This window comes from Chelonia mydas, chromosome 16, assembly GCF_015237465.2.
Source record: "Chelonia mydas isolate rCheMyd1 chromosome 16, rCheMyd1.pri.v2, whole genome shotgun sequence".
NCBI lineage: Eukaryota > Metazoa > Chordata > Testudines > Cheloniidae > Chelonia > Chelonia mydas.
Window position 1 is genome coordinate 12,084,513 of NC_057857.1, and position 19,061 is coordinate 12,103,573.

The window sequence follows — 19,061 nt, forward strand, 5'->3', positions numbered from 1 at the left end:
ACAAGGTGGCGCAATGGTTGCTCTATAGAAACAGCTGGAAAAAACAATTGAAGAGGAAGGATCCTTTTTAGCAGGCTGTGGCCTGGGATGAACCTACAAGTCAGGGTGGTAAATGGCCTGGGCTAATGAACATGTGCAAAGTAACAAGCAAACGGAGGCTCAATGTGCCCCTGGCACATATGCAGTAGCGTGCTCCAGAGCAAAGACAGAGCCAGCTATTACTGAGGGTCACCCAGCGCCCGGAGAATCCAAGTTACCCCCAACCTGATTGCCATGGGATGGTTGGTGTGAGGGCATGTATGTTGGTGCACACTGGGGTAACAGTCCTGACCCTCATCTGCATGGGGTCAGAGTGGTGGGGTGATAGGGTTGCCAACTTTTTACTCGCACAAAACCGAACACCCTTGCCCCGGCCCCTGTCATAGAATCATAGAATCATAGAATATCAGGGTTGGAAGGGACCTCAAGAGGTCATCTAGTCCAACGCCCTGCTCAAAGCAGGACCAATCCCCCGCTAAATCATCCCAGTCAGGGCTTTGTCAAGCCTGACCTTAAAAACTTCTAAGGAAGGAGATTCCACCACCTCCCTTGGTAACGCATTCCAGTGTTTCATCACCCTCCTAGTGAAAAAGTTTTTCCTAATATCCAACCTAAACCTCCCCTACTGCAACTTGAGAGCATTACTCCTTGTTCTGTCATCAGCTACCACTGAGAACAGTCTAGATCCATCCTCTTTGGAACCCCCTTTCAGGTAGTTGAAAGCAGCTATCAAATCCCCCCTCATTTTTCTCTTCTGCAGACTAAACAATCCCAGTTACCTCAGCCTCTCCTCATAACTCATGTGTTCCAGTCCCCTAATAATTCTTGTTGCCCTCCGCTGGACTCTTTCCAATTTTTCCACATCCTTCTTGTAGTGTGGGGCCCAAAACTGGACACAGTACTCCAGATGAGGCCTCACCAGTGTCGAATAGAGGGGAACGACATCACGTCCCTCGATCTGCTGGCAATGCCCCTACTTATACATCCCAAATGCCATTGGCCTTCTTGGCAACAAGGGCACACTGTTGACTCATATCCAGCTTCTCGTCCACTGTAACCCCTAGGTCCTTTTCTGCAGAACTGCTGCCGAGCCATTCGGTCCCTAGTCTGTAGCGTGGGATTCTTCCGTCCTAAGTGCAGGACTCTGCACTTGTCCTTGTTGAACCTCATCCATTTTGGCCCAATCCTCTAATTTGTCTCGGTCCCTCTGTATCCTATCCCTACCCTCCAGCGTATCTACCTCTCCTCCCAGTTTAGTGTGATCTGCAAACTTGCTGAGGGTGCAATCCACACCATCCTCCAGATCATTTATGAAGTTATTGAACAAAACCAGCCCCAGGACCGATCCTTGGGGCACTCCACTTGATACCGGATGCCAACTAGACATGGAGCCATTGATCACTACCCGTTGAGCCCGACAATCTAGCTAACTTTCTATCCACCTTATAGTCCATTCATCCAGCCCATAGTTCTTTAACTTGCTGGCAAGAATACTGTGGGAGACCGTGTCAAAAGCTTTGCTAAAGTCAAGGAACAACACGTCCACTGCTTTCCCCTCATCCACCGAGCCAGTTATCTCGTCATAGAAGGCAATTAGAATAGTCAGGCATGACTTGCCCTTTGTGAATCCATACTAACTATTCCTGATCACTTTCCTCTCTTCTAAGTGCTTCAGAATTGATTCCTTGAGGACCTGCTCCATGATTTTTCCAGGGACTGAGGTGAGGCTGACTGGCCTGTAGTTCCCAGGATCCTCCTTCTTCCCTTTTTTTAAAGATGGGCACTACATTAGCCTTTTTCCAGTTGTCCGGGACTTCCCCCGATCGCCATGACTTTTCAAAGATAATGGCCAATGGCTCTGCAATCACATCCGCCAGCTCCTTTAGCGCTCTCGGATGCAGCGCATCCGGCCCCATGGACTTGTGCTCGTCCAGCTTTTCTAAATAGTCCCGAACCACTTCTTTCTCCACAGAGGGCTGGTCACCTCCTCCCCATGCTGTGCTGCCCAGTGCAGTAGTCTGGGAGCTGACCTTGTTCGTGAAGACAGAGGCAAAAAAAGCACTGAGTACATTAGCTTTTTCCACATCCTCTGTCACTAGGTTGCCTCCCTCATTCAGTAAGGGGCCCACACTTTCCTTGACTTTCTTCTTGTTGCTAACATACCTGAAGAAACCCTTCTTGTTACTCTTAACATCTCGTGCTAGCTGCAACTCCAAGTGTGATTTGGCCTTCCTGATTTCACTCCTGCATCCCCGAGCAATATTTTTATACTCTTCCCTGGTCATTTGTCCAATCTTCCACTCTTGTAAGCTTCTTTTTTGTGTTCAAGATCAGCAAGGATTTCACTGTTAAGCCAAGCTGGTCGCCTGCCATATTTACTATTCTTTCTACACATCGGGATGGTTTGTCCCTGTAACCTCAGTAAGGATTCTTTAAAATACAGCCAGCTCTCCTGGACTCCTTTCCCCCTCATGTTATTCTCCCAGGAGATCCTGCCCATCAGTTCCCTGAGGGACTCAAAGTCTGCTTTTCTGAAGTCCAGGGTCCGTATTCTGCTGCTCTCCTTTCTTCCCTGTGCCAGGATCCTGAACTCGACCATCTCATGGTCACTGCCTCCCAGGTTCCCATCCACTTTAGCTTCCCCTACTAATTCTTCCTGGTTTGTGAGAAGCAGGTCAAGAAGAGCTCTGCCCCTAGTTGGTTCCTCCAGCACTTGCACCAGGAAATTGTCCCCTACACTTTCCAAAAACTTCCTGGATTGTCTGTGCACTGCTGTATTGCTCTCCCAGCAGATATCAGGGTGATTGAAGTCTCCCATGAGAACCGGGGCCTGCGATCTAGTAACTTCCGTGAGTTGCCGGAAGAAAGCCTCGTGGTCTATAGCAGACTCTCACCACGACATCACTCTTGTTGCTCACACTTCTAAACTTAATCCAGAGACTCTCAGGTTTTTCTGCAGTTTCATACTTGAGCTCTGAGCAGTCAAACTGCTCCCTTACATATGATGCAACTCCCCCACCTTTTCTGCCCTGCCTGTCCTTCCTGAACAGTTTATATCCATTCATGACAGTACTCCAGTCATGTGAGTTATCCCACCAAGTCTCTGTTATTCCAATCACATCATAATTCCTTGACTGTGCCAGGACTCCCAGTTCTCCCTGCTTGTTTCCCAGGCTTCGTGCATTTGTGTATAGGCACTTGAGATAACTCGCTGATTGTCCCTCTTTCTCAGTATGAGGCAGGACCCCGCCCTCTCGCACGCTCCTGCTCATGCTTCCTCCCGGTATCCCACTTCCCCACTTACCTCAGGGCTTTGGTCTCCTTCCCCCGGTGAACCTAGTTTAAAGCCCTCCTCACTAGGTTAGCCAGCCTGCTTGCGAAGATGCTGTTCCCTCTCTTCATTAGGTGGAGCCCATCTCTGCCTAGCACTCCTCCTTCTTGGAACACCATCCCATGGTCAAAGAATCCAAAGCCTTCTCTCCGACACCACCTGCATAGCCATTTGTTGACTTTCACGATTCGACGGAAGTCAACGCCCCTTCCCAGAGGCCCCGCCCCTGCTCACTCCATCCCCCCTCCCTCTGTCGCTCGCTCTGCCCCCCTCACTCACTCGCTCATTTTCACTGGGCTGGCTCAGGGGGCTGAGGTGCAGGAGGGGATGAGGGCTCCAGCTGGGGGTGCGGGCTCTGGGGTGGGGCCAGAAATTAGTAGATCAGAGTGTGGGAGGGGGCTCCAGGCTGAAGCAGTGGGCTGGGATGTGGGAGGGGGTGTGAGCTCTGGGGTGGGGTCAGGGATGAGGGGTTCAGAGGATGGGAGAGGGATCAGGGCTGGGACAGGGGGTTGGGGTGCGGTGAAGGGAGTGAGGGCTTTGGCTGGGGTTGCAGTCTCTGTGGTGGGGATGGGGATTTGGGGTTTGGAGGGTCCTCTGGGCTGGGACTGAGGGGTTTGGAGCATTGGAGATGGATCAGGGCTGGCGCAGGGGTTTGGGACATGGTGGGGTTCAGGGATGCAGGCTCCTGGTGGCTCTTACCTCAAGCAGCTCCCAGAAGCAGCAGCATGTCGCCCCTCCAGGCTCCTAAGCGGAGGCATGGACAGGCAGCTCTGCATGCTGCCCTGTCCGCAGGCACCACCCCTGCAGCTCCCATTGGCCTTGGTTCCCGGCCAATGGGAGCTGTGGGGACAGCACTTGGGGCGGGGGCAGCATGGGGAGCCCCCTGGCTGCCCCTACGCATAGGAGCTGGAGGGGGGAAATGCCGGCTGCTTCCTGGGAGCCATGCAGCATGGAGATTAGAAGGGAGCCTGCCAGCCCCACTGCTTGGCGCTGACAACTGGACAGTGAACGGCCCGGTCAGCTGTTCTGACCGGAGCCTCCAGGATCCCTTTTCGACCGGGTGTTCCTGTTGAAAACCAGACACCTGGTCGCCCTAAAGGGTGACTGCTCCAGACCCAGCTCTCCCTTCCCTTCCTCCATGTCAGGGTGATTCAGTGACGGCTCGGGGCACAGTCTCCCCCACCCCTCGGGTCATCATGCTGCTGGGCTAGTGGAGGAAACTATGAACTTGGTAAAGCCAAAGCCTGTCTGTATAGGTAAGGACGTTTCCCTGGTTCTCCTCCCCAACAGATCGCCCCCCCAACACTGCTGCTCTACGTGGATGCAGGGAAGGACACCATGGTCAAGCGTTTGTTGAAACGGGGTGAGACCAGCGGGCGGGTGGATGACAATGAGGAGACGATCAAGAAGCGCCTGGACACTTACTACAAGGCCACTGAGCCGGTCATCGCATTCTACGAGAAAAGAGGGATCATCCGGAAGGTACGTTGGCCACAAGCCAACTGGGGATGGGTGGGGGTGGAACTGGCCCTTTCCCATCTGCTGAGACTCTGCAGAGTCCATTGTGGGTTTTGGCAGGTCTGAGCCACTTGCCGTCCTTGTGTCTCAGATGGTCTGGGGCTTCCCAGCGGTTAAAGGGGCAGAATGCACCCTCAGATGCCTCAGATCTGAGGAAATCCCAGAGCAAGCCACATTCAAGGTTAGCTGTCAGCACGCCCTGCTACTATGGATCAACAAGCAGGGGAGGAGGACTAATGAGGGATGGGGCTCTGAGGAGGGAAGAGAAGCAGCAGAGAGGGCTTTCCAACCAGGCCTTGGGCCTGGCAACCTGGAGCAGACAGGCCTCAGGCCCGATGCCCCCCAGAGCCAGACAGGCCTCAGGCGCTGTGGAATGGATTCTGAGGGCATTGCGCCTGCCAGGAGTAGATCCTCTGGCTAGCATGGAGATCTGGGAGCTGGGCTGTCCCAGGCCTGTGCGGTGCTGCACAATGCAGGATGTAGTCTAGGGGCTTCTCTATGGCCCTGTCCTGACTGGCTCTCCTCCTTTGCCCCTACAGCTGAATGCAGAAGGCTCTGTGGATGACGTGTTCATACAGGTCTGCACTCATCTGGATGCCCTGAAGTAAAGCACAAAAGGGACCCCCCACCTCTAACCCCTTCCCACCCAGAGAGAACATCACACTCTTCCCACCCCCAGAGCCCGAGTATTCCCCCCGCCCCCATTCGAGCTCCATGGCAGAGACAGCGGAAGTGGCTTTATCCTGTTTTCATGGACACAGCCCCGTGGAGGAAATTTCAAGGACATTGTGTTTGACTCCTTCCCTTCTCGCCACAGTAAAATTCACTTTAATGAGCCCAGGCTTTATCTTTTTCTTCTGCAACAGGAAGTGAGTTTTTCTTTCCAGATATTCTCCCCCCCCCCACTGCGCCCTAAGGTTGATTAAAGGCAGGAAGTGGCCTGTTTATCCCACTCCATGGCATCAGCAGGAGGAGAGGGGAATCTGCTCCTGCATGGAGGGGGAGGATTCTCTGACAGTGCAGGCAACTTGCTCCCTCTTTTGAGCAGAGGATGCAGTTGAGAGTCTTAAAATCTGCCTGGCACAGAGGGAATTTGAATCAAATGCAGAGAAAACCCCATTTGAGCCAGGGCTGGGCAAAATCCCTTTGTGCCTGTAGAGCCAGACACCAACTAGTGTCACCATTGCTGAGCGCTGCCCCCCCCCCACCACCCCAACCCCATCCACTCTCCTTGCATGATGTGAGCACAGGGAGAGAGCAGTCACCAAGCAGGGGATGCCCTGGGGCAGGGACAGATTCCCCCAGGGGATGTATAAAATCCATTTCCAGGCTGAAGCAGTGGGCTGGGATGTGGGAGGGGGTGGGGGCTCCGGCTCGGGGTGTGAGCTCTGGGGTGGGGTCAGGGATGAGCTCCACTCCCCACTGTGATGCTGCCTGCACAGAGCCAGCATCTGCCAGCAGCGTAGCCCAGCATTAGCAGCAGAGAGCCCGGGGTTTGGGGGGGGTTGGTATCTTCTGCTGCTTTAGAACATGAGGGAATAGTCTCTCCAGGAGCCTGGAGTCCAGCTGCCCTGTACCTTTGTGTAGCTGTGTCTCCAGGGAAAGCATTCGAGGCTGGAGTGCCTCTCTGCTGAAACCCCTCTCCGCTTGCTTTTTCCCAACTCTCCCAGGACTGTCTAGCGCTTTGGGTGAGTTACCAAAGGCCAGGGGCCCTACCTGAGCCTAGGGGCTAGCCCAAAAGGCTGTGATGTGAACACTGTGCCTCATTCGGTCGCTGTCTTACTGTGCTTTTTATGGCTCCCGTGCCCCGCACACACTCACATTTCACACCTCCCCACACACACGCATTGTCTCCCACACTCATTGGTGGCAGCTCTTCTCTTCCTCATTTTTTTTACAATGGTTACAAACAAAAGTATTTATGAATGAAGAGCAACAACTCCACTCCCACCCCGAGTCTTAAAGGCGGCATGTTGCCCCTGCTGCCCAAATGTACACTGACATATTGTTATTAAAGAGCGTGGCAGAAAAGTGCTTCTCAGTGTGAGCTGTGCCTTTATTTGACTTTCACCGTGCTCCATTCAATACCAACTGTGTCTAGGGAGTTGTGGGGAGCACTGCATCGCTGTCCTAATTCACACCCCTGGCTCGGATCCTGTCTGCTCTCGCCAGGGCAGGGCCTGTCCCCACTGGGATGAGAGACCTCCGAGGAAAGCCCAGGACATGGGAATGTACCATAGTTCTCCTCCACAAGGCAAGGTCCTCAGCATAATGTTAGGGGGTCCTGGACAGTGAGTGGTGCCATCTTCAAGTTGCCATGGAAACCTGCAGTCCTGTGCCCTTGTGGCATGTGGCACTTTTCACCAGTGGGGTATTGGCCCCTGGTGTCCTGGCCAAACTCCAGCCAAACATCTGATTCCCACGTACACAGAGACCCCTTGTCGCTGCTTGGGCAGCAAGAAGGAGCCTTAAAGTGGGTGTAACTGCAGCTTACACCCCTTTATGCTGCCGGGGCCCTACCTGCAAGCTCATCCTTCCTCTCTACAATGGGGCGAGGCATCTTCTCCGATGCAGGCAAGCTAAGGTGGCCAGGAGAACCAAGTTATCACTCTCAGGGCAATGTGCCATTAATATCAGTGTATTTAGGAGGCAGAGATTTTATGAAGGGCTGCGTGGTGTGAGAGATGCTGAGTGAAGGTAAGTCCTGGTGGCCTCTGTGTTTTCAGCCAGGGACACTTGAAAGGCCAAAAGACAGAAAGCGATTTTGACTCCCAGTTGACAAACCAATGCACCAAACAGATCCATTGCTTGGGGACCCTCCTGGGCCAAGTTTGTCCTGCTTCATGCCCCATTGGCACTGCTGTACCCATGGCTCATGGGCTGCTACTCCAGGGTCAGTGGGCTTGAATAGGTGTGCACTGGGCCAGTGCACAAAGAGCTCAGAGAAGCAACGGTCATGAACTTCTCCACCCTCCTAAGGACAAGAATCAGTGGGAGGCCTTTGTGAGCCGGATCCAATGGCCACTGAAGTCAGCAGGGATCTTTGACTTCAAAGGGCTTTGGATCAGATTCTTTCTAGAAAGGGGAAGATCACGTTGCCGTCAATCAGCCAGCGAGGGCCCGGGCAGATCCAAGGTCGGGAGAAAAGAGATTGTCTGGAAGGCACAGAAGTTGCTGAGACGGTGATGAGGAAGGAAATGAGCAGCAAAACATGCTCAGATGTTAGACGTGTTATACAAGAGCTTGGAGTCTGGGTCACAAACAGGAACAACCGGTGGGTCCGCGACAAGCAAATAAGCCCAGTCTGGCTGCTGTTGAGAAGCAACAGTCAGACACAGCATGCGTCTGGAATGTCAGTCAGGAAGGATGTCGCCCGTCCAGTCAGGGGTACATTCCATCAAAGGCATCACCTCCTGCAGCAACTGGGTGTGTGTGTGTGTGTGTGTGTGTGTCAGGTGGCCAATGGAGCAGAGGATTGTGATGACTGGGGGAATTTCCAGTGTATAACTTATGAAGTTGAGTTTATGAACTGTCTGTTAGGGCTGTCAACGACTGTACTGTCCCCTCACACTCCTCATGCTAAGGGGCAGAGGGTGGCGCTGGGTGTCTGTTTATGAACTGGTTGGTCATTAATGACTATCAGCACCTGGCTAGATCTTGCCCAGGCAGAGCAGAGGAGTCACTGCCTCCTAGAAAAACCTAGTTTTCTCAACTTCTCTGCAGAGGGCTAAGGGCTGAAGGAATGGAACTGCCCCGGGAGAGGGAACAGAGATGTGTCCGTACAGCCCTTTAGAAACACAGGGCCTGGGTGGGTCACAGAGACACAGGAAACTTGGGGCAGGAGAGAGGAACAACGGGATCAGGCTTTTGGAGGGAGAGGGGACATTTGAGTGTGGGACCAGCCAAGGCTGAAGGAAGCTGTCAGAGAGAGAGGCCAAGGCTTGGAGGAGAAGCCATGAGCTGGAGAAGTGTGGCCCAGAGGAGGGGACCTGGAAGCCAAAGGCCAAAGAATTCTCGCGTGGTGAGGAAACTGAGGCAGGGCTTTGCGTGCAGGTGCTTTGTATTTTGCTTGGGTTTGTGTCTCTCCCCTGCTGGCTAATTGGTTCAGAAATCCCTTTTGCAAAGCCAGTGTGTTATGTGCTTCACCTGCCCGTGTCCCTGAAGCAGTAAAGTGTTTGCCAGCGTGCCTGCAGGCAGGAGCTCTGGGGAAGGGTGTGCTGACGCAGTTGAGGAGTTTGGGAAAGGCGGCCCTAGTCTCAAGGCCTAGGCAGTTGCACTGTGGGATCTCCACTCTCAGAAGGGGCTGCAAGAAGAGAATCTGCACTCCGAGCGTTGCCTGAACCACAGAGCCAGAGCTGAACTCTGCTTGGATTCACACTGTATGTGCACACGGGTCCAGTGCTGGGAGCCAACCCCAGCAACCCGGTGAATGACCAGGGCTGGAGCCTGGACCACGTGCAGATGGGCAGTCAGCTAGCAGCATGGGGATGAGCACATGACCGGTGGCTAGTGTCTGGGGGAAGGTAGAGGTGACAGGTGAGCTACCCGAGGCTTGCTGCAGACTTGTGTGCAGCTCTCCTTGGCTTTCCGAAGGACATTGCATGACATTCTGGTACCAATGGGGCAGGAGCCCTGGGGGACTAGCCATCTATATATCCATAGGTCTAACTGGACAAGGGCCTGCTCCTCCCCTTCTTCCCATTGCATAGTAGAGATAGCAGGTGTTCATGTGGAGAGAACCAGGCCCAAGAGGCTTATGCTACTTTTCCCACCCCTGAGCTCCACCGTCTTCTTCCCACGGCAGCATAGCCTAGTGATCTGAGCATGGAACGGGGAACCAGGAAATCCTGAATTCTAGTCCTGGCTCAGGTACTGGTGCCCTTTGTGGCCTTGGATCACTTCACTGTCCTGTGCCTCAGCTTCCCAAATGTGTAAAATGGGGATAATGCTGACCTACCTCATGGAAGGCGGTGGGACTAATCAATTCATGTTTGTGAAGTGCTGACTGTTCCTGTAGATGGGACGGGTGATACCTTGCAGGAGCTGGCACTGAAAGTGTTAACCTCCTGCCCCAGGGGAGGGAGGCTGGGTTCTCTCCCTGGCGGCTGGACTGGGCTAGGAGCCAGAGGCAGCCTAGAAGAGGAGACGCCCTTTGATTTCTTTCAATGAACTCTCCATCCGTCCCTGGCCAGGGGTTGTTTGTCCTTCCCCTAACCTGGCAGCAGAGCGGAGTGAGGAGGAAGGAGAAGACTCTGAAAAGCCCAAACAATATCGCAGTCGGGAACTGCAGTGCCTAGAGAGTTGCTGGAAAACAAAAGCAAAATGTATCCAGGAAATTGTTGATATGGGGCCTCTGCATACTGAGAGGTTAGCGAGAGAGAGCTGGAGCGTTGGGCTGGAGAGGTGAAAGGACCAGGGCTCTGTCCACTGAAGGCAAACACTTAAGGCTTAATTATTGCCAAGGCTGGGGAGTGAACACAGCTCTCATTGGCTTTACCTGCCTCTGGGGTGCTCAGAGAACCCGGAAGGGAGGACTCAGTGTTCCCTAGTCAGAGAAGCACTGACCCAACCCTAACCCTAACCCTTAGTACCAAGGTCGTACTGCTCCTGTCCCCAGCATTCCCTGTGCACAGGGGGAGCTACCTGAGACGCAGGGCACTCTCTTCTCTTCTCTTCTCTTCTCTTCGGGCCAGACTTTTAAAGGTATTCAGGCACCTAAACAGATAGGGACCTTGTGGGATTTTCAAAGTGCCTAGGTGCCTAACTCCCATTAAATCACCTTGGTGCCTAACTCCCATTGATTTCCTGCCCCCTTGACTCAAGCCTTCCACTCTCCTCCAGCACCAGTTCCATGGGCCCTCCCTGACTCTGCTTGTCCCTCCTCCATTGCCCATGTTGGTAAGTCTATCTATTGCTCCTTTTGCAAACCCCAGCCGGGTCAGATGTTCAGTAACACCCAGGCCGCCTCCTCCCGCGCTTCCCCCAGGTAAGCCCTGGAGCTTCTGCACTCACCTAGCACAGCATCCATTCACAGCTATCTAGAGCCACATCTCCCAGGCCCCACGTGAGACAGGTATTGTCCCCATTGTACAGCTGGAGAAACTGAGGCCCAGAGAAGTGCAAGGACGTGCCCAAGGCCTCCTGGTCTGTGGCTGAGTCGGAGTCATGCTCAGGTCAGAGCAGGAAATGTTTGCTAAACAAGTGGCTCTGTCAAGGCCTAATCAGGAGTTTTACCCAGGCAACCCCCTGAGAAGGGTTTGTGAAAACTGACTGGAGTGTCCCCAGCTGCCAGAAGACAGGTATGTGTCCCCCTCGCGGCATGCAGAGCGGTGTACTCCTGTGTCTTTGTAAATCTCCACCAGCTCCCTGCTACTGTACCTGGCTTTAAGCAAGGGTTTTACCAAAGGCTTTGTAGCGGTGCCCGTTGCCGCTGCTTTTCTGGAGCTGTCCAGGAGGTGGCAGTGTGCTCTCACAGGAGACAGCCCTCTGGTTTCTCTCAAGGTAGACTTGAGGGATAGTTCCAGGTTGAAAACAATGGACCCTGGGTTGGAGGCAAGTGCCCAACCGTAGCCCTCTCCAGCACTTCATCTAAAAGCACAGCGGGCAGCTATCCCCCGTGGAGCAGGCACGGAGGGGAACAGGTAACACACTTAACACTGGGTGCACGTGTCACCTACTAACGTAGCCGGGGACTCAGGAATACCGGGGTTACCAGACTGACTCCATCTCGTCCAGCAACCTGTCTCTGGCAGTGCCCAGCGCCAGGTGTGTTGGAGGAAGATGCAGGAAACCGTGCAGCAGGCAGATGTGGGATAATCTGACTCCGGGAAGGTCTCCGCCTAATCCCTAATAGTTGGCGTTTGGTTTATATCCCTTCCAAACTGTTCTGTTAGCATGAACTATCCTAGCTTTGGATCTTCTCCACAGAAACATCTCGGCCCACTTTGATTTTATTTAAACAAATAAACTCGCTTTTTCTTTGCCGGGGATGGACCCCATGGAAAACGCTAAAGATCACATTTTCAAAATTAGTGCCTTGCATGATGACAAGTATCAGAGGGGGAGCCGTGTTAGTCTGTATCCACAAAAACAGCAAGGAGTCCGGTGGCCCCTTAAAGACTAACAGATTTATTTAAGCATAAGCTTTCGTGGGTAAAAACCCCACTTCTTCAGATTACCCACGAAAGCTTATGCTTAAATAAATCTGTTAGTCTTTAAGGGGCCACCGGACTCCTCGTTATTTTCAAAATCACTCAGCATATTGGGTGCATGGTGGGGACTGAGAGTGAGATTTAATGAAACCATTTCCATTAGTAATTTTTTTAAAAAGAAAAAACCTTGATTTTAGCTCTAAAGTTCTCTGTGTGATACAAGAAAAGAAATGAGTTTGGCCTTGCTATTGGAAATGATCTCTGCAAACACAAGTGCCATTGGTAGGGAGTGCCTGGAATTGACCAGATCTAGAAGAAATGGTTAAAATGTACAAACTCATAGAAATTCAGAGATTTACCAGGACAACCCTGTGAGACCGTTCAGTGACAAGCGCACAAATGACGCATGAGGACATCTGACTACACTTGGAAATCTGGGGCTGGGATACGGGAGGGCCTGATTCCCTTGAACTCTGCAAGTCAGTGTTTTATCCAGGCTTTGGGCAGCTGTCAATGACCGTGCAGGGAGCAAGGCAAGGGAGAACCAGGCCTTTACATCCAGTTGCAGAGCCTAGGCCAACGCGCTCCTCTTGCCAATGCCTGATGCACTCTTATGCGTGTGCACTAGTATAATGCACTGTGTGTGTGATGGGATATCATATTGATGCGTGTCTGTGTGTAATGGATCATCCTCTCTAGACACTTGTGTGCTGTGTCACTCAGTGTGGTGTGTCCTGTGTGTGTCTATATGATGTGTCCTGGGGGTGACACAAAGCCATTTTTGTATCGCTTGTACAGTGAAAATTTGGGGGCATTTTCCCTTTCTCAAACCTTCACACCGCAGAGCCCCAATTGTTTATATGAAAGCAGAATTTCATGTGGAGACACACAACTGCTACCTACACTGCCATTTAAAACCATATTAAAACGAGTCCGCTTCTACGAATGTCATCAGCACATCTGTACAATAGTGAGTAAGAAGGTGAATGTCCAGAATGACTTTCACATCAAACGGGGGAAGGAACAGAGCGGGGTAGGCTTACACCTATATGTTCTGGGCACAATTCTACTCTCATACACTGAGTAACTCAAGAGTAACTCCAGTATAGTCAGAGGTAAACTGGAATAAAAGTGGTGTGAGAGGAGAACTGAGTCTTCTGTCTCCAGGGGGCAAAACTTTATAAGAGGAGAGGAAGAGTGGCTCAGCAGTATGGGGACTAGCCTGGGACTCAGGACATGTGTGATAAATTCCTTGCTGTCCTATGGACTTCTTGTGTGACCTTGGGCAAGTCACTTAGTCGCTCTGTGCCTCAGTTTCCCCATCTGTAAACTGGGGATACCAGCACCGCCCTGCCCCATATCGGTGTTGTGAGGATAAAAACATTAAAGATTGTGGCGTGCTCTGTTACTGTGGTAACTATGGATGGCTAGAGTCTCCGGCTATTGGACAGTGGTAGTATGAGACAGGCGTGCTGGGAAGAGGCTGATCTTTGTTACTGTGCTCTGACATGGGGTAGAGGTCTGTGGCTGCCAAGCCAGTGGCTGCTGTTCAGATGGGCAGGGGAGAGAGATGGTGACAAAGGGCCATGGAAACGAAAATGCACGCAGACAGGCCCAGGAGAGGGAGCTTCTCCCAGGCAGCGGGGAGCTGGACTGCCCCCACCAGCGAACATAAATAGAAAAGCAAAAATTAAAAATTGTCCCCAGCCATAAAAATGGCAGGGCAGCGAAGAGCGCAGGAGTTTCCTCCCTCCCGTGTAAGTTTCACCACAGCTACATACTCCGAAGCTGCTGCAGTCTGGCTTCCTGAGCTCTGTTGTGCTGGTTGATGGGTGCTCTAGAAATTGATGTGGCTCAGCAGAATCCCCAATTCTCAGCAGAATCCCCCATTACTTTGGGATCACATTTCTCAGGGCGACAGGCCCAGCTCAGCAAGGTGGCGAGCACCCTCTGCTCCCCGGCATCTCCAGGGAAGGAATCACCCGCTGGAAAAGCCAAAGCCGAATCGAAGCGTACAAAGAAGATGTTAATGATGGACAAAAGGAGGTCACAGACTGCGGTGTGGCAGTTCCATCAGCCAGGCCCTGGCATATGGGAATCCGTGTCCCCCATTCTGAATGCAGCTCTGTCCTGTTGTCTATTCTGCAATCAAGGAGCTTGCTCTGATTGACGTCCATCCCAACCTATAATCAGGGTGACATGAGCTGTGGACTCACCAGGGAAAAATTGATCATAACAAATTTGTGTGTGCAGGCCATGGCATTCCCCCCCCATGCACACACACCAGAAGGACAAATCGATCTGTCGATCTAATCTAGACAAGGCCAAAGACAGCAGGGAGCGGGGAATGCAGCTGCGTCTAGGAGCTGCACTGTTCCGTGTGTGTCTCTGTTGAGTCTTTGATCCTCCCGAAGTGAATAGCCACTGGGGAAGGAGTCTATTGAGAAAGCTCTCTCAGCACACTCAGGGCTGTGCAGCGTGGAGAGAGTCACGCTCCGAGTCTAAACCAGACACGTAACGCGCCGGATGTAGGGCCCAACTGGAAGCGGTGCGGGCGTCCACTGGAGGAATCCTTGTGGACAGGCGCCGCAGAAGGACTGTGTTTTAAGGGAGGGTCTGGATGGAAGAGGATGGTGTTCCAAGCGGAGGGGAGGGGCATCGAAAGAGGCCGAGGGAATCGCCACCTCCCACCCATTGGATCCCAACTCCAGCATGTATTTTGCCGTCTCGCTCTCCGTGGGCGGCTTGTTGGCTGTATTAGTTCTATATTGATTTACGCCAGCTGGGCCCATTCCTCTGCTAGATCTATTAGCTTTCTGGCTGGCTCCTCACTCTGGTTTCAGGCCAGTGTCCGAGCCAGTCGCTCTGTTTTTTGAGTCCTCGAGACACCCGTTCTCCGCCCACAAGTTACACCAATATTTTATGTGCCATTAAACAGCTGCTGATGCTCCGGCCTTTGATCCCCTGGGCAGCTGTTTATCCCAAGGCATCCCCGGCCACTTTCCAAGCCTGGGATGTCAGATCCTACCCTTGGATGCTTCAACTGGCATCTAGGGGCTTGAAATCAAGAAACGCACCCAAACCGGACACCCTAGCCTACATTTCCAAAAGCGACGGGTGACTTTTGGAAGCCCAGCACGAGGCACCCCAGTGGGACCTGAGGGTCCGAAAGGGCTGAACATCCGTCCTCTGAGGGTCAGGCCCTTTTGCAGGTGTTCCCCATTGGGCACCCGAAATCACTTTTGGGAACTGTGGGCCCTCCTCCCCAGAGCCAAACATGCCTCCAGTTTCCTTGGGGTGTTTGAAATCCAGATCCCAGTTCTACAGCTCACCTTTCTGGTGCCTGCCCAGGTCTCGGAGCCGGTGTGAAGGGCCAAGTGTGGGCTCTGGATGCCTGCTTGGGAAAAGGGCCCCCATGTCCCCTGCCCGCTTAGAGATGGATGGCCAGTGAGTTGGCAAGGGAGCCGGGAACGCCTCAGAAAAGCTGCTGACAGGAGTCTCCAGGCCCATTGGGGGAAGAGGGCGTGTGGCGTAGGGTTCGGGAGCAGAGGGGTGACCGAAGATGGTGGCACCACCTGTCAGGGCCGAGATGGCGGCCCAGAAGGGCAGAGGAGTTGCTGAGAGGCTGCTGCAGGGCTGTGGGAGGGTGACGCAGCAGGGGGTGATCACGGACTGTGAGAGCAGCATGTCACGAGCTGAGATCTAAACAGCCTGGCCTGCCCTGTGAAGACCCAACCTGGCAAAGTCCCAGCCTCCTCCTCTCACCCAGGACATCCCTGGTGCTCCACTGTTGTGAGCTATTCGGCCCTTCCGTGGTGCTATCCACCCTTTCACATAGACGTGTTCCTTTAGCCTGCTTATGCTGGGACTTATTGGAGTTGGGGGCCAGGGTCAAGTGGGGTGGGGGTGAATCTCTCTGCTTCAGATGGGATTCGTTGCCTTGCCAACCCCTCCCAGCCCGGGGGACCTATCCTGGGGGCTCACCCAGAGCCTTCCAGTGAGCAATTACAAACATTCTTCTCCTCTGGTACATTCTAATGGTTGGGGGAAAAACAACACTTTTTTTTTTGAAGGATCTGCTGGGATGGCCTGATAGGGGAATGAAGCCCACCAGAAACAGGGAGATTCCCTCCCCCAGCTACTATGGGACCTTGGCTTCTGAGGTCATGAAGTCCCATTGTTATATCAACAATAGCTCTTTGGCAATGTCCTTAGTGAGCCTTTAACAAGTCACTCTTGCTCTCACAAATAGCCGTGGGACTAAGACCCTGCCCGGGCATCAATTAGGGCCTGTAACAACATGCTTGTCCCCTGAGTGGGGTGAAAGGCAGTTCCATGCTATAGCCTACCTAGGACCTCAGCTGTATTCCCTAGCCAGGCTAAAGCCTTGGCCATGTCCAGGGACAGACCACAGCTAAGGGACAGACCACAGTGATGGCAGATGACAGAACAAGGAGTAATGGTCTTAAGTTGCAGTGCGGGAGGTTTAGGTTGGATATTAGGAAACACTGTTTCACTAGGAAGGTGGTGAAGCACTGGAAGGGGTTACCTAGGGAGGTGGTGGAATCTCCTTCCTTATTGGTTTTTAAGGCCTAGCTTGACAAAGTCCTGGCTGGGATGATTTAGTTGGGGATTGGTCCTGCTTTGAGCAGGGGTTGGACTAGATACCTCCTGAGGTCTCTTCCAACCCTAATGTTCTCTGATTCTATGTTTCTAAGAGCCCATCGGCACTACAATTGGAGCCAGGTTGCAACAGGTCCCCTGCCTCAGCTGCTACTGTAGCATGGAGCAGCCCTTTGACTTCTTCAGCACCACACATGGAGTGGTGCCATCAGCCGTATGCCAGTGAGAACACATAGTCCTGTCAGGCTGTGTTGTGGGTTTGGGGGGGAGGGTCTGCTGCTAACCTAGAGAAAAGTTTCTTCTACTGTGCTTTGCCTGAAAAGTTTCCTCTCCCCCTCGTAGGTCCTTGTGCTAGCCAGGCTCTGAGAATGCCCTGGGAGAGGCTGCAGTGTCTGTGTTCTCCAGTGCATAGACACTGTGCCCCATGTTGTTGAGCTTGGGCATGGGAACTCCCCGTTTGGCCTCAGACAGCCCGTCAAACTCCCGTCGTACCCCCTGAAATGACACTGGGAGCCCCCGCAGAAAGATGCTTTGTCCGTCTCTGTCCCCTTCCATCCAAAGCACTCTAGATTCACCACCCCTCAGAGGCGGGAAGAGATTAGCAGCCTCATTTGACAGGGGAAACCGAGGCACAGAGCAGTGATGTGACTTGCCCAGGGTTACCCAGCAGGTCAGTGGCAGAGCTGGGAATAGAATCCCAGGCCTGGGTACTAATCATTAGACCACACTCCCTCTCAGGAATCCTAAAGGAAGGATTCAGTGGCTGGGACTTGAGAACAGGGTGGTGTCCACACACATGCTGCAGTCGCACTGAGGCACGCTCACAAACCCAACTATCTGTCTCCATGCAGAATCTGGCTGGGAAGCCAGAAATCACTCCCCAGTGTGGCCCGTACAGTTGTTCCTGGGGATGAAGCCATGCCAGGGGATAGTATCAGTTACCGGGTTGGCTGAGGGCAGGAGAAAAGAAACTGCAGACCCACATGGAGGCCAGGAAGCAGAGCCACTTCCAGGAGCTCCAGATGTGCTGGGAACCCCTTCTTGGCTGCACTCCTCCTTGCAGAGGGAACCGAAAGTGCAAGGCGCCCTCCCTTGCTCTCCTTCAGCCTTGAGCCACAGCTCCCGTCGTGCTGTCAGAGCATGACCTCCAGCAGAGGCTCCAGGCCTCTGAAAACGGCATTTCCTCTCTTCCTTTGGCAGGCGATCGCTTGGCAGACCCTCCTCTAAAGGGAGTTAATTTCCTGCCGCGCCGCGTCATCAGGGCTGGATTGAGTCAGTGCTGCCCATTCAGGCATTGTGAGTCCCACACAGCACCTCCACGCTGCAGAGCAGCCCGGGCGCAGCAAGTGGCAGCCGCCTCGCCAGCCCACGACGGCCGGCTCCGGTTCTGCTGCTTCCTCCACTTCTGCATCGCCACGAGCTCTGAAACTCCCCAAGGCTGGAGTGGAGACGCTTCCCCTCCCTCCGGCTTTGTCTCCGCGGTCCTGTAGCAAAACAGTGCAGCCCGTCGGGGGTTCCTGGTGCGAGGCCCCTGCCTCTGGACACAGGCTAAGAAGTGCCGGGAGGCAGAGAAGAGAGGCAGAGCAGGGAGTCGGCATTCCCACCCCATGGAGGCTGGGCTGTTCCTAGCAGCGCTGCTGCTCTCTTGCACACCGATACGCACAAGTGAGTGACTCCTCCTTGCCTGCGCGCTGGGCGGGCGGCTCTGGGTGCGGGGCGGTTGGCTGATCGGGTTGGTTTAATTCTGTATTCTCCTGCTCTGCCTTAGCCCCATCCTTCTCGCAGCTGGATCTTTACACTAGACCTGGATCCAGCTGAGCCAAGTGCCCCATTTTTCATGCTGCACTTTCACATGCCCTGGTGGGCTAGGCCCCAGGCCATGTGCCACCCTGTCCCCAGCAAACACAGCCAGAGTCCTGCTCTTGCACCGGGAACTTGCACTCCACAAGCGTCTCCATTGCCCCTCGCAGGCACTGTGAAAAGCCGATGGTGAGAGCGAAGCCCCGCTTTGCTTTCACTTTTCCCCGCAACCCAGGGACCCCACATCGCTGGCTGACTCTTACCTAGCTCTCCGGTTAGCTGCATCTCAGCCAGTCACTCCCTTGGTCAGCCCGGGAAAGCTCACCCAGCACCTCCCTCTGCTATCCCTAGGCCTGGGCTGTCCGCACTGCGCTCCCTGTGGCCGAGTGGAGAGTGACTTATTTGTGAACTATCCCGGCGGGCGGGCGTTTGCACACAGGGCCCGAGACTGCAGCCTGAGGTCTATAGCCTGCTGCTGTTAGAGCCAGATCCTGCAAAGTGCTGAGTGCTTCCTGTAGTGCCCTCAGCGCCATTGGCTTTAGTGGGAGCCAAGGGCAATCTGCAGCTCAGAACCGGACTCCCTGGGCCTCATCCAAAAC

The 19,061-nt window shown here is 53.6% G+C and overlaps 2 protein-coding genes across 10 annotated transcripts in view; both read left to right on the forward strand.

Annotated features, from left to right (window-relative positions):
• Window positions 1-6,922, forward strand: part of AK1 (adenylate kinase 1) — a 41,808-nt gene extending 34,886 nt beyond the window's left edge. For all 8 annotated transcript variants that reach the window (XM_043530665.1, XM_037879929.2, XM_027819747.3 and 5 more), the window contains 3 exons: window positions 4,661-4,852; window positions 5,428-6,226; window positions 6,299-6,922. In XM_043530665.1, the coding sequence (XP_043386600.1) occupies window positions 4,661-4,852; window positions 5,428-5,496 (261 nt within the window). In that variant the 3' untranslated portion in view covers window positions 5,497-6,226; window positions 6,299-6,922. The remainder of the gene's footprint in view (window positions 1-4,660; window positions 4,853-5,427; window positions 6,227-6,298) is intronic.
• Window positions 6,923-17,751: 10,829 nt separating this feature from the next.
• The window catches only part of ENG (endoglin), a 57,492-nt gene continuing 56,182 nt past the window's right edge, over window positions 17,752-19,061 (forward strand). Inside the window, exon 1 of one of the 2 annotated variants that reach the window (XM_027819723.3) lies at window positions 17,752-18,327. In XM_027819723.3, coding sequence (XP_027675524.2) covers window positions 18,270-18,327 — 58 coding nt within the window. In that variant the 5' untranslated portion in view covers window positions 17,752-18,269. The remainder of the gene's footprint in view (window positions 18,328-19,061) is intronic. The other variant, XM_037879974.2, reaches the window with a different exon arrangement.